A 12,943-nucleotide genomic window follows, 5' to 3' on the forward strand; every position below is an offset into this window, starting at 1 on the left:
ATATTTTTAGTAGTAATATATACATATACGTATATATCTATATAAATATCTGTGTTATGAAATTCTTCTGTATTTATTAGTGATAATTCCCTTTTATTTTCTTCATATTCACATGAAATATCCTGTTATTTTTCTGTCAATTCCATAAAGAATCCTGTTCTAAATATTGTTCTATAAATGGTACCCCTTTTTGATATGTATTGAATCCAAGCACCTTTTTGTATTTGTATAAATGGAATATACTGATATTCGCTAGAATATTTCTTATTTAATACTTGAACTTTTTTTATGTATGCCTTTCCTTTTTTTCATTAATACTTTAAAATGTTGAAGCGGTCTATTATAATAAATTTATCAGGAAGTTTTATGTTTTTATATCACATAATTTCATAAAAGTTTTTGTTTTTCAATATCATTTATACATTTAATATTTTCCATTAACTCATCATTTGTCAAATTAGGATATATCGTATACTCCTCTTCTGTGAACATTTGTAATAATGTTGATAAAAATTCTTCTTCGTTGATTTGGCGTTCTTTATTTCTGCATTCATTGTGTACATTCATATGTATTTCTACAATAGTTTTATATCTTACATTTTTGCTATTTGACAAATTTAAGTTTTTCACAATATAGGTTTCATTTATTTTTATATATTCTATAATTTTATCATGGTATAATGGATGTTATAAGTGATAGTGTTTTAAAATATCATTTTTACTCTCAGAATGTGAAAGTAATAATATTTCCAATTATTTAACTTACCTTCTTAATGTCTTTTTTGTACTTTTTTAAGAGTTATATTAAAATGTACATCAATATAACATAAATATATTTATGAAATAAATTACTAGAATTATCAATTCTTATTACATATTTTATTAGCTAAATTAATGAATCTTTTCCTTTTCTACTATGCTTAGTGATAAAATTTATTCTTATTTATTTTTAGAATTGTTTTTATACATATATATATGTATATATTATATAAATATATTTTTTGGAATAAATACTACATATACTATATATGTTGATTTTTAGTACTAACGTTAGTATTGGTTGTCTAATTAATATTAATATTTTATTATTTTTTTACACTTTATTAAATATATACATTTTCCTAAAATATATATACTTTTTTATATTTTGTTCATTATATACTTGGGCTCAATTAAAGGCTCCTTTTTGCATGAGACTTTTGTAGTTTTCCATAGAACATACATTTATAATATTACGTTGAAATATTATAATTAAATGAATTATTGACATTTTTTTTTTGTGCATTTTTAAAATAAATTTCATTTAACTCTTTTAATATTTTATTTTATATGAACGAATATATTTATTGTTGAATATTTATAAATTATAATTTTTTACAGTATAATATATAATATAATATCTACTGTTACAAGAATAGTTTTATCATCTTTAGTACTATTTATTATTATACGATCCTTGCATTCATCAAGATATTTCAAAATATTTACTTTTTTTGTATTATATAAAGTGAAAATATACAGACAAACTAAAACATTTAAAAGAAAATTACATTTTCGTAAATGCAGTACTATAAAAATGGTAATTTAGTGGCGTAAAATAGTGAATCTAGTAGATTATTAATATACTTAATTGGAATAATTTTTATTGTTAGAAAAAAAAATAAAAATAAATATTAGAATAAATGTTAATGTAATTAATGGAAATAAGGAATCAACTTCATATGTGGTATAATTAGTAGGTGCCATTTCTCAATATTATAACTTTCTAAGTGACAGTTTTACGAGATTTGGAATTAATTGAAATTGATTATATTCCTGTAGGATATTGAAAAATAGGATGTTGCACTTTTGGACTAGGTAATATGATTTTTATCAGCATAATATTCATAACTATGGTTTTTTAATTGAACATGTATATAAGTTCCATTTTGTGCAAGAATTATATTTATGAAATTATTATGTAATTAGTCATATTTGTTCACTGTACATGGAAAAATTATATGTGTTTATTCAAATATGCAAAATTTTTAGAAATAGTAAAATATTAAATTTATGAGTAAATTTATAAAAAAGGAAAAATTAAAAAGTATTATGTTTTTTCCAAAAAGTCGATATTCAGGTATCTGTGTAAATTATATTTAAACCATATAAATAAGATATAAGACTCCATAAAAATTGAACGCTTTAATGATTTTTTTTTTTTGGTGAATATGGTAATATATTGATTGTGTATATATGAAAATAATATTTTTAAAGGTGAAATTTATAAATATTTTATATTTTCATGTTTATTTGTAAATTTTAAACATAATTATCTTATTTTATTTTATATAAAAAAGGCATAGCATGTGAACGTACAAACTTTAATAGGACATGTATATAAAAAAAAAAAAAAAAAAATTATTGACATATTATATATATACGTAATAATAAGAAAATTGTGCATTTTCCACAGAAATTAAACTGTGGGTTTAGGATTTATTAATTTGAGAATATGATAAATCATTTATACAATATTTATTTATTTCTTAAAAGGATATCTCATAAAATGTTTTAAAAACCGTGAATCTAACTAAATTGAAAAGGTTCAATTACAAATAAATGTTAAATAGGATTTTATTTATGCAGAGTTTATTTGCCTTAATTTATTATCTAAGTTTTATGTACAGCATAATTACATATATATTATATGGGATAAGGTATTTTTCATATTGATATATTATCGGTAAGTAAAAGTTTAGATGGACAGTTTATGAAAATGCTAAAAGAAAATAAATTAGTTTTTTCATAAATGTTACTACAATAATATATATATATTAAATCAATAAAAATTTAATAATGTAATTTTTAGATATTAAAAATTAGATATATTTTTCTTTTTTATATTCATTTACATGTAATTTTTTACTCTTTAATAAAAATAATATAAAGTTTTATTCCACATAATTACTATAGTTTGTATATATATAATATTTTTTAAATTATACGCTTAATGAAAATAATATAAAATGGCCATAAAATTTTTTAAATAATATTTTATAGATATTAGAATTATATTCGCTAAAATATTTATTATTTAAATATTTAAGGAGTTCTACTACAGTCCACCTACAAAATATCTTTTCAGCTGTAGATATTTACAGCAAGATATATTAAAAATAATATACTTGTTCTAAAATAATAATTAAATAAGTTAATAAATCATTTATATTAGTAGATTATATTCTTATTCCTTCTTATTTATTATGTAAATATTATATATTGCATATTAGGAGTACATTCATTACTTTTGATATATTTTAAAAAAATGGAAATTTAATCAATATTTATATCCATTTTATCCTTAACCCCTTTTTTTTTTCCCTCTTTTTTACTCTATTAATATTTCATCTAAATATATATAATTAATTATAAAAAAATAAACAAATTTAGAAGATGAGTTCAAATATTCGTTATTTACAAATAGTTGTATAAATTAAATATTAATAAAAATGATAATAGTAAATAAATATGAAAAAAAAAAATAATAAATCATCCCTTATTTACTTTTAAAATAAATATTTCTTTATAGATTTTGTAATATCGTATAATGTGTACTTTCTAAGGAAAATAATACAACATAAAAAATTATATGTGTTTGTGGAGGAATTAATTCACGTTATATAAATGACACAATGTAAGTTTTTGTATTCTTTTAATAATACCAAAATTATAATAATTAATTTATTATTAAAGATAATCAGTTTTTCCGGAATATAATATTTATAAAATTAGAATTATTAATAGGAAAAAATCCTTTAAATTATTAGTAATAATCTTAATGTACAGAGGAATATATTATATATATATACTCTGAATTCTGTATAGTACATCAACTCATTATATATATATAAAAAAGAATGAACATTTTAATTTATAGTTCATTGTGAAGATGATTAATAAAAAAATTATTTTATTTGTGACCTGAATTAAATAAATAAATTACATATTTTGAATATTTATTTAAGCATTCAATTTATTATATTTCAAGGATATCTATTTTTTTTTTAAATAACATTAGGATAAAAACTATAAAGTATATATTTAATGTTGTTTTACATTGTATTTATAGTAAAATATAAAATATTTATATTCAATTTATAATTTATTTTTGAAGAAATAATAAAAATAATTGTTTAAATAAATAGAGCATACATTATCACTGGAAGTATATATTCGTTAATTTATTTTTCTCTTAATATAATAAAATATTAATGATTTATATTATGGAACACGAAAAAAACTTTCTTATTTCTATGAAAATAGTTTCGTTTTTCCTTTTAACACGATATGCTATTTTAATCAGGATCTAGCATTATTATATAATTTAACTATATTTATGTTTATTATATTTGTAGTGTTTTTTTATTTTTATTAACATTTTTTCTAGCATTATATTATATAATCGTTTTAATAATAAATATTTATTTTTTCTGTTTAGAGTATATCTAGCAAATTCATGAATGATAATTACCATCTTGGTAAGTTAAATTGAAGAAATTATCGATCACTAGGAAAATATGAAAAGGATAATTTAAATAATTTTCTTTTGAAAGAAAAGTTTCTAAAAAATGGAGTGAATGAAAAAATATCTATATATATTAATGAAAAAGCGGACAAAAGAAAAAGCAAACAAACAAATAGAAGTTTATTAAAGAATGCCGAATATTATACAGATGTTATTGATTACAATAATGGATTGTTTGATGGAAAACATGTTCATATTGGCAAAAAATGGATTAAAAAAAAAGGATATGATGATTTTTTGGAGAAAAGAAGGAGAATTGGAGATATAGCTTTAAAAAAAATAAAATTTAGAAATTACGGATTTGGAGTAGCTATGTTTTTTTTTTTTTTCTTGGTAGGTGTAAGAATTCCCCTATCACCAGGATTAACATTTTTGAATAATATTAAATGGATGGAGATTACAAATAATACAGTAGGGAATTTTTTCTATGATGCTATAGAAAAGATGACAAATATTATGGATACCTATTCTTATATAGTATATTTTAGCATACTTATTGTAATATTATCTGTTATGCTTATAATAGGGATTTATATAATCTTAAGGAATAATGAAAAATATAGTAAAATTAAGATAATTAATGAGTATAATAACTAATAAGTAATGTATATCTTTCTGTAAAGATGTCTTTAATACGAAGTAATAACTATAGCAATTATAGTAATATATTAATAAGGATATATATTATATCTAAAATATATTAAATGCACAAGAGTATGTGCAATCTATTTAATACACAAACACAAATATATATTTTCTTTGTTTTTTATAGAATTTGATTGTTTTAATATTTTTGAATGTGTTTTAAATTAAAATTGTATATTGATTAAACCTTATGGCATAATTTATATATTTGTCCATTTAAATATATTTCTATGTATTTATAATTTTGTTCTTCAAAATTAGTCCTTAGTAGTACAATTCGTATAATTTTTTAGAAATGCAATAATTAATATTTGTACTAGATCATTTTTATTTTTATTTTATATTCTGTTATAATCTAAAATTACCATATAGTATTTTTTTAAGAAAATCTAATATTAATGTTAAATTAAAGATAAATGTGCCTTGTTTTGTATTCTATGGGAAGTAATGTATATATTTTGATATATGGACACATACATATGTATATATAATTCTAAAAGGAAAACTTAGTATTTATTATGTGAAATATAATTTATAAAAATGTGTAAAAAAATATATCTATTATAAAAATCTTTTTAACGGACGTTTAAATTTTTCGCTTTTTATAACTACAATATTATATATAATAAAAGAACATACCCTTTTAATTACGTATTATTTATAAATACTAACCTAAAGATTTCAAACAGTTACATTTAAAAGAAGAGCTCTAACTATTTATTGATATGTTATTGAGTATAATAATACAATTAAGTTTTAGAGAAATTACATAAATGTATATTGTGTTAATAATTACCATATAAATAAACTATACGTTTTAGAAAATTTTTCATATAATTAAAATTTTAAATTAATTAGATAAATTTAATGAGTTATTACTAGTTCATTTGTAACATATACATATATATATATATATATATATATTTTTTTATTAAACTGAATTTTCTTCTATTCATATATATTTATTTAAAACAAAATAATAAAATATAGTTGAAGAATTTTGAAATATTTCATTTACACATAATAGTATAAATAAAACTTTATTGGATTTTTTGTCTTTAAAAAATTTTTTTAAAAAAATAAACAATTCTAATTTTTTTTAATACTTATATGTATATTGTTTTATGGATTTGATAGTATGATATTAATTGGAACTTTTATATATATTATACGAAATTAAGGAGTGAACAAGTAATATTTAATACATTTTAAAATGGTGTACACAATATTTATCTTTTCATTCATCATTACATTTATTACATTATTATAATAATTAATTTTTTTTAACTACGACATCTTGCTTTTTCAAATTAAACATTTTATAAAATTAAAATTATTTTTGAAACAGTGTTAAAATTAGTTACTATTATCCAAAAATATAAAAAATCATGTAATCTCTATATTCCACATACTCTATGTTCTATATATTCTATCTTCTATATAAACTGAATATTTAGGTATAATAAAAAATTATTTATTTTTTTACTTAAATAATAAAAGGATTAATAAATAAAACATTTAAATAATTTATTATTTTATATAATTAATTTATGTATTTTGAATATTTATTAAAGTAATCGAATTATATTATTCTAATGAACATTTTTATTTTATAAATATAATTATGATAAAATATGCATAATATATTTTTATAATTACTTTTCATTATTTTCCTTATAAAAAATTTTATATAATAACATTCGTTTTATTCTATTTTTACTGAAAAATATAAAAAAAAATTAAATAAATAAACATAATGTCCGTATCATTAAAAAAATATTATATTATTGTTAATTTGTTAGTTAATATAGAACAGCATTAAAAATATATATTGAAAAAAAAATGAAAATAATTATTTTCTTTAAATTTTCTATCTTTATGTTTGTAACTTGGATGTACTATTTTAACAAAGATAAAGTAAGAAAGCATTATTATATAATATTCATGTTATTCATAATTTTAGTATTCTATTTATTTCGTTTATTTATATAAAATTATTTAATTTTATATAACTAATAATTACTTTATTTTTTTTAGATTACGTTCGACAACTCCTCAAACAACAATTGCATATTTGACAGGGAATTAAATACAAGAGCTCATCGATTATTAGGAAAATGTAGGCAGCCTAAGAATTTAAGTGCTCTAGAGTTAAAAGCAAATAAAGAAAATATAGGAATGCCCAAGAAAGGAGATATATCAAATGACGAAAAAGGGACAACAACAAAAATAACAGAATTAAATGGAAGTTTATTAAGGAATACAGAGGGATATAAACAAGCTAATAAAAATAAATCATGTATATTTGAAACAAACAAATATTCTCGTTTTGAATCAAAAATTTTCAAAGAACTGGATTATTTAGATTTTCTTAAAAATAATAGGACAATTAGCGATAAGACTTATACAAGAGTAATACGTAAAAAATATGGACTACGATTTGCTTTACCTATATTATTGATCCTATTTTTTATAGCTGTACTCATGATAGATTTAACAATGGGTTTAATATCTCCTAACACAGGGGGACTATGGTATCATATAGGTTTGTGGGACCATATAAAATCGTTATCGAGTATTGCAAAAACGTTGAAGGACTATTTACCATCATGGCTGACTAAATGCGCATCATGGTACTCCAATCACCATGGTAATGGCGGAGGAAGTGGAAGTTGTAATGAGTTTTGTACCTTAAATAATTTATTTGGTATTGTAGTGTATTTCTTACCTTTCATTATATTAGGTATAACCCTCATATTAAAGGTTGTTTACTACCATAAAAAAGTTAAGAAATATGAAAAAATTAAGTTTAGGAAAAGATAAAAAGAATAAAATGATATATGCTTTTTTATTCAGTGAATTAGTTAACATAAAAGTGAATCTATAATATCTTTAGATATGTATTTATTAATTATACCCATAATTGCTTAAATTTTATAATTTTGAGTATAAACCTTGGTGTAAATGTTATTTTTTGTGCACTACAATCGGATAATATTATCTTCTTAGAATTTTTCTACAATTTGAATTTTTTCATGTTGTTAAGTGTATACTTTTATGAATTTGTTCAGTTTAACTAAAATATTATGTTTCAATATACTTATTTGTGTAATTGAATAGGTTATAATATAAAATATAAGTTTATGAATTATAATTAATATATAATAGGACAACCCATCTAATTTTAAGTCTTTCTTTAATTTATATTCTATCTATAAGAAATTGTACATTATATTTTTTCTTTTAATCCAGAATGAAATTATTATTTGTGGGAATACTTAAAAAAACTGTATTGGTGTTTTTAAATTGTAAATATATATTTCTTGTCTTTTGTTTAATGACATTAAGTGAATATATATTATTGCATTGATATTTATATGTAATATTATTTAAAATATACTATACGGTTTCTTTTTTTTTATATATTAGTTTATATAATATAGCAGAAATATATACTAATACACATGAAATATCATTTCACATAAATAAAATAAAGTACCATGTTAATATTAATGAATCATTATATAATTATTTTTATTAGTACATTATATGATAGTGTTAAACCATGTAAAACATATACATATATAAAAAGTTTATAATTTAAACTTATTATATATATGAAATCAATCTTAGGGAAATAGAAAGTCCTATGACGACAAGTGCAAGTTGTAATCATAAAATTAACAGAACGTTATTTTTTTTTTCCTAATAACTTGTATATATTCATGTTAACTGCTATAATCTTTGAGCACATAGAATATTGAATGAGTTAATTTTATAGATACATGTAAATATAGAAACTATATAAATTACAATATTATAAAGGCACATGGATAAAATCATGAAATTCTATTCATATTATTTATTATTAAACTATATAGCGTTTTTTAATGTTTAACTTCTGTCATTTTAAACGAAAAAATGTAACAATTCAAAGGAAAAATAATAAAGGAATACATACTATTAAAATGTTATGGATTAAACTTTTCATTTTAAATATAAATTTTTATTATTATTTAGAAAAAATAATATTGAAAGAAGAAAAATTATTTTCATTATATAGGTATAATATTGAACTTTATATTTATAAGATAAACAATATATTAATATGAATGATATATTTAGAAGAACACAATAACTAAAAAAATATTGAATATACAATTGAATGCTAGAAACATTGAATAATAAATAAGAATATCTATGTACAAGCATAATTCACCATATAGTTATTTAATTAGGATAAAATTAAATATATTTAATGCATGTAAACTCTTCACACATTATACTTTAATTTGAGAAAAATATACCAATTTAGGCATATATATAAATAATTAATAAAAAGCATTTTCAAAAAATTTTTTAGGAAGGAAACAATTTTAAGGATGATAAATTCTTAATTTATGTAAATATTTTGAAGAATTCAATTATATATAAGATACCTTTTTAAGAAGTTATATATGTATATTATAAGTTTTTAAAATTGGTTAATATCTATTTTAGAAGGATGCATTAAATGTATGTAAAAGTATGAATAAATCAATTATAGCATCAACAAAGTTAAAAATATTAAGAGTACTTATAAATTCACAATAACTCTACAAGTGGTTCTAAACAATAAAAGCAAAATAATTTTTTTTTCATATGCTTTTTCTTTTCAATATAAATATAGAATTTTTACTTTAATTTTTTTGATTTTTTATAATAAAGTAATTATTTCCATTGAATAGTAATATATTAGATGAAAAATAAAATATTTTAATATTACATACTTACAATAATATTTTTTACAGATAATATATATATAAGTATTAAATTATTAGATATAATAATTAAAGACGGGAAATATATTAACACAAAACATCCTTTCGCATAAAGATATATTTAGCCAAATACTATTTATTTACATTCATTCTTTAAATTATATCACTAAATTATATTGCTGACATTATTTATTTGTAGAAGAATAAATAAATACATAATATGTTCGTTTTAATGTTTTCAAAAGAAAAATTGCTAAATCACGCATTTCAGTAAATAAATCTAACACCTTTTCTTATAGTTATGTATATATTATAAACCGCAAATTGTTATTTGTAAATATATTTTATTTGAAATATATAAAACTAATAGAATTACATTTAATATTTCTACATTAATTTTTACCAGTTATCTCCCTTTCTTTATTTTTATTTACTATTATTTTAATATTATTTGTAAATATATATATTTAATTAATAAAATATTAAAAATATTAAGTCTATGTAATTAAATATTTCATTTAAAAAAAATGGAAGTTCATTTAATTTATTTTATTTGAGCATATTATTTTCCAATATTATTATGAATAAATAAATAATATATATTTTTTATCCTTTAAAATAAGTATTTCTTAATAGATTAAATAGAATAAATTGCATTTTTTGAACAAATTATATATAATAAAAGAACACATGTGCTTAAGTAGTAACTAATGAAAGTGTTATAAATAATTTAATAAAAAATTTTATACAGAATATTGCTATATTTATTTATTACTACAATTATTAATTTTATTTTAATATTATAGTAAAGTGTATGATATAAGAAAAATACAACAAATTATCCCAATATATAATTATTTTAAAGTTATATTTATTAATAAGTTAGCATCCTTAAAATTATCAATTATTCTTTTAATATGTAAAAAAATATAATATACATATATATATATATTATCTATATTCTCTATTGTATAAGAATTCTACCCGCGTAACAATATATAACATATATTTTTATTAGTTTACTCTTAAAATGTTTAAAGAAAAATTATTTAATTAGTGAACTACATTAAATAATAATTTATTTTTATATGTATCAATGAATTAATATTATTTTATTTTAATGAATATTAGTTTTTTTTTGAATAATATTAAGATAAAAATATATAATATATTTTTCAAGTTATATTTATTCATTGAATTGGTAAAATGTAACATATTTATATAAATTTAATTATTTGAAAAGTAATAATAAAATAATATTTTAAAATTATGGATATATAGTTGCTATGTCATTTTTTACTTGTTTGCAATAGGTATACACTTATTAAGAAAATTAAATTATATCAATAATGGATGGGAATCTCTTAGTGATGAAAATGTATGGAAAATTTTGTGTGGATTTGTAAAAGAGTGGGGGAAAACAGCAAATGCTTATGTATTTTTAACATTATTTTGTATACTTATAGTTATATCGATAATTTTGCTTGTAACAGGAATTTGTAAGATCTTAAGGAATAATGAAAAATATAGCAAAATTAAATTGATTACTGAGTAAAATAAATAATAGTAAACGTATATTTTTGTGTAATTCAGTCTTTGATTTTAAGTAAAATCTGTAATATATTTAGTTATATTCTTAATAAACATGCTTAAATTTTCTAATATATTAAAAATATCCATGAATATAACACGTCTTTTAAATACACAATAATATAAATATATGTTCTATATTTTTTTGTGAAGTTGAACTTTTAAAATTTTTCCTATCATTGTTTTAACATATAATTTAAGTTTATCTAAAAATAATTATTATAATAATTATACTTGTACATATAAATAGTTTTCTGCGAAAAATATATGTCTGTGCTTCAAAATGAATAAATAGTAGAATTTTTAGTATAATTTTATAGATCTCATATAAATTATATTTTAATTAACAATTAATGTTTTCTATTCTGTAACTTATTTTTTTATAAAATCATTATTTGTTAAGGTAATTAAAGAAAATATATGATTTGTTTTAAATTAACAATAAATATGTTTTGTTTAGTTTATAATAAAACTATGTGAGCACGCGATTTTGCATTGACATATATATAGAGATATATTTTCACACAAAAACATTATTATTATTTATTTTATATAATATTTTATATGAGCTATAGGTAGGAAAATATATTTATATAAATAATATTTTTATAAGTCTTTTGGTGTTTTTCTTATTACATAATTATTAAAATATAAATATATAATAAAATAATATCTTTTTTAAATATGAAAAATTTATGATTGTTTTATAATTTGTGCATTATGAAACTTCGTAATTATTGAAAAGTAAAAACCGATTATTACATTATTATAATCCCTGATTGTATTGTTGATTCTATATTTTATAATTTATTTTAATATATATTATATTGATATTATATAAATATATTATATATTTATTTTATTTTTTATATCATTGAAAAGTTAAATTTGTGAATTAGTTTTAAACAGATATTAATAGGTAATATTTTCATTTATTTAGAATGTAATAATTAACAATATACTATAAATTAGGAGAATATAAAATTTTTATATCAGATGGAATAATTAAGGTATATAAAATATATATAATTTGGTACTGATAATAAATATAAAAGTAGTTATGTTTTATTGTATGTAGATATTCTAAAGTTATATAATCATTTTGTTAATTTGCTACAATATTATTGTATGCTTACTGTATTAATATTTTAAAATAATAATACATCTAATTTTGATTAGTAATTAGAAAAAAGAGAATGAGAATATATAATTATAGTTTTCAAATTAACAATGATATAACAATAATTTATATAAAATTTTTTATAATTAATGACTAGTAAAATAAATTATAATTCATGTTTAGATTAAACACATTAAGTGTTAATATTTATAAATCACTTAATCACCTATATTTTGTTTATATATTATATTATTTTATTTA

At 18.2% G+C, this 12,943-nt stretch overlaps 3 protein-coding genes across 3 annotated transcripts; 2 read left to right on the top strand and 1 right to left on the bottom strand.

Moving 5' to 3' along the window:
- Positions 1–387: 387 nt before the first annotated feature.
- MKS88_002605 (uncharacterized protein) lies at positions 388–1,303 on the bottom strand (the record flags this gene model as incomplete). Its single annotated transcript, XM_067215626.1, has 2 exons — positions 388–659; positions 1,237–1,303. The coding sequence occupies 2 exons, from the start codon at positions 1,301–1,303 to the stop codon at positions 388–390; spliced, it is 339 nt and encodes a 112-aa protein (XP_067074035.1).
- A 3,195-nt stretch (positions 1,304–4,498) lies between these two features.
- MKS88_002606 (uncharacterized protein) lies at positions 4,499–5,164 on the top strand (the record flags this gene model as incomplete). Its single annotated transcript, XM_067215627.1, has 2 exons — positions 4,499–4,520; positions 4,596–5,164. 2 exons carry the CDS (start codon positions 4,499–4,501, stop codon positions 5,162–5,164), a joined length of 591 nt encoding a protein of 196 aa, XP_067074036.1.
- Positions 5,165–7,054: 1,890 nt separating this feature from the next.
- On the top strand, positions 7,055–8,035 carry MKS88_002607 (uncharacterized protein; the record flags this gene model as incomplete). Its single annotated transcript, XM_067215629.1, has 2 exons — positions 7,055–7,129; positions 7,250–8,035. 2 exons carry the CDS (start codon positions 7,055–7,057, stop codon positions 8,033–8,035), a joined length of 861 nt encoding a protein of 286 aa, XP_067074037.1.
- Between the last annotated feature and the right edge of the window lie 4,908 nt (positions 8,036–12,943).

This window comes from Plasmodium brasilianum, chromosome 8 (genome assembly GCF_023973825.1).
Source record: "Plasmodium brasilianum strain Bolivian I chromosome 8, whole genome shotgun sequence".
NCBI classification, from domain to species: domain Eukaryota; phylum Apicomplexa; class Aconoidasida; order Haemosporida; family Plasmodiidae; genus Plasmodium; species Plasmodium brasilianum.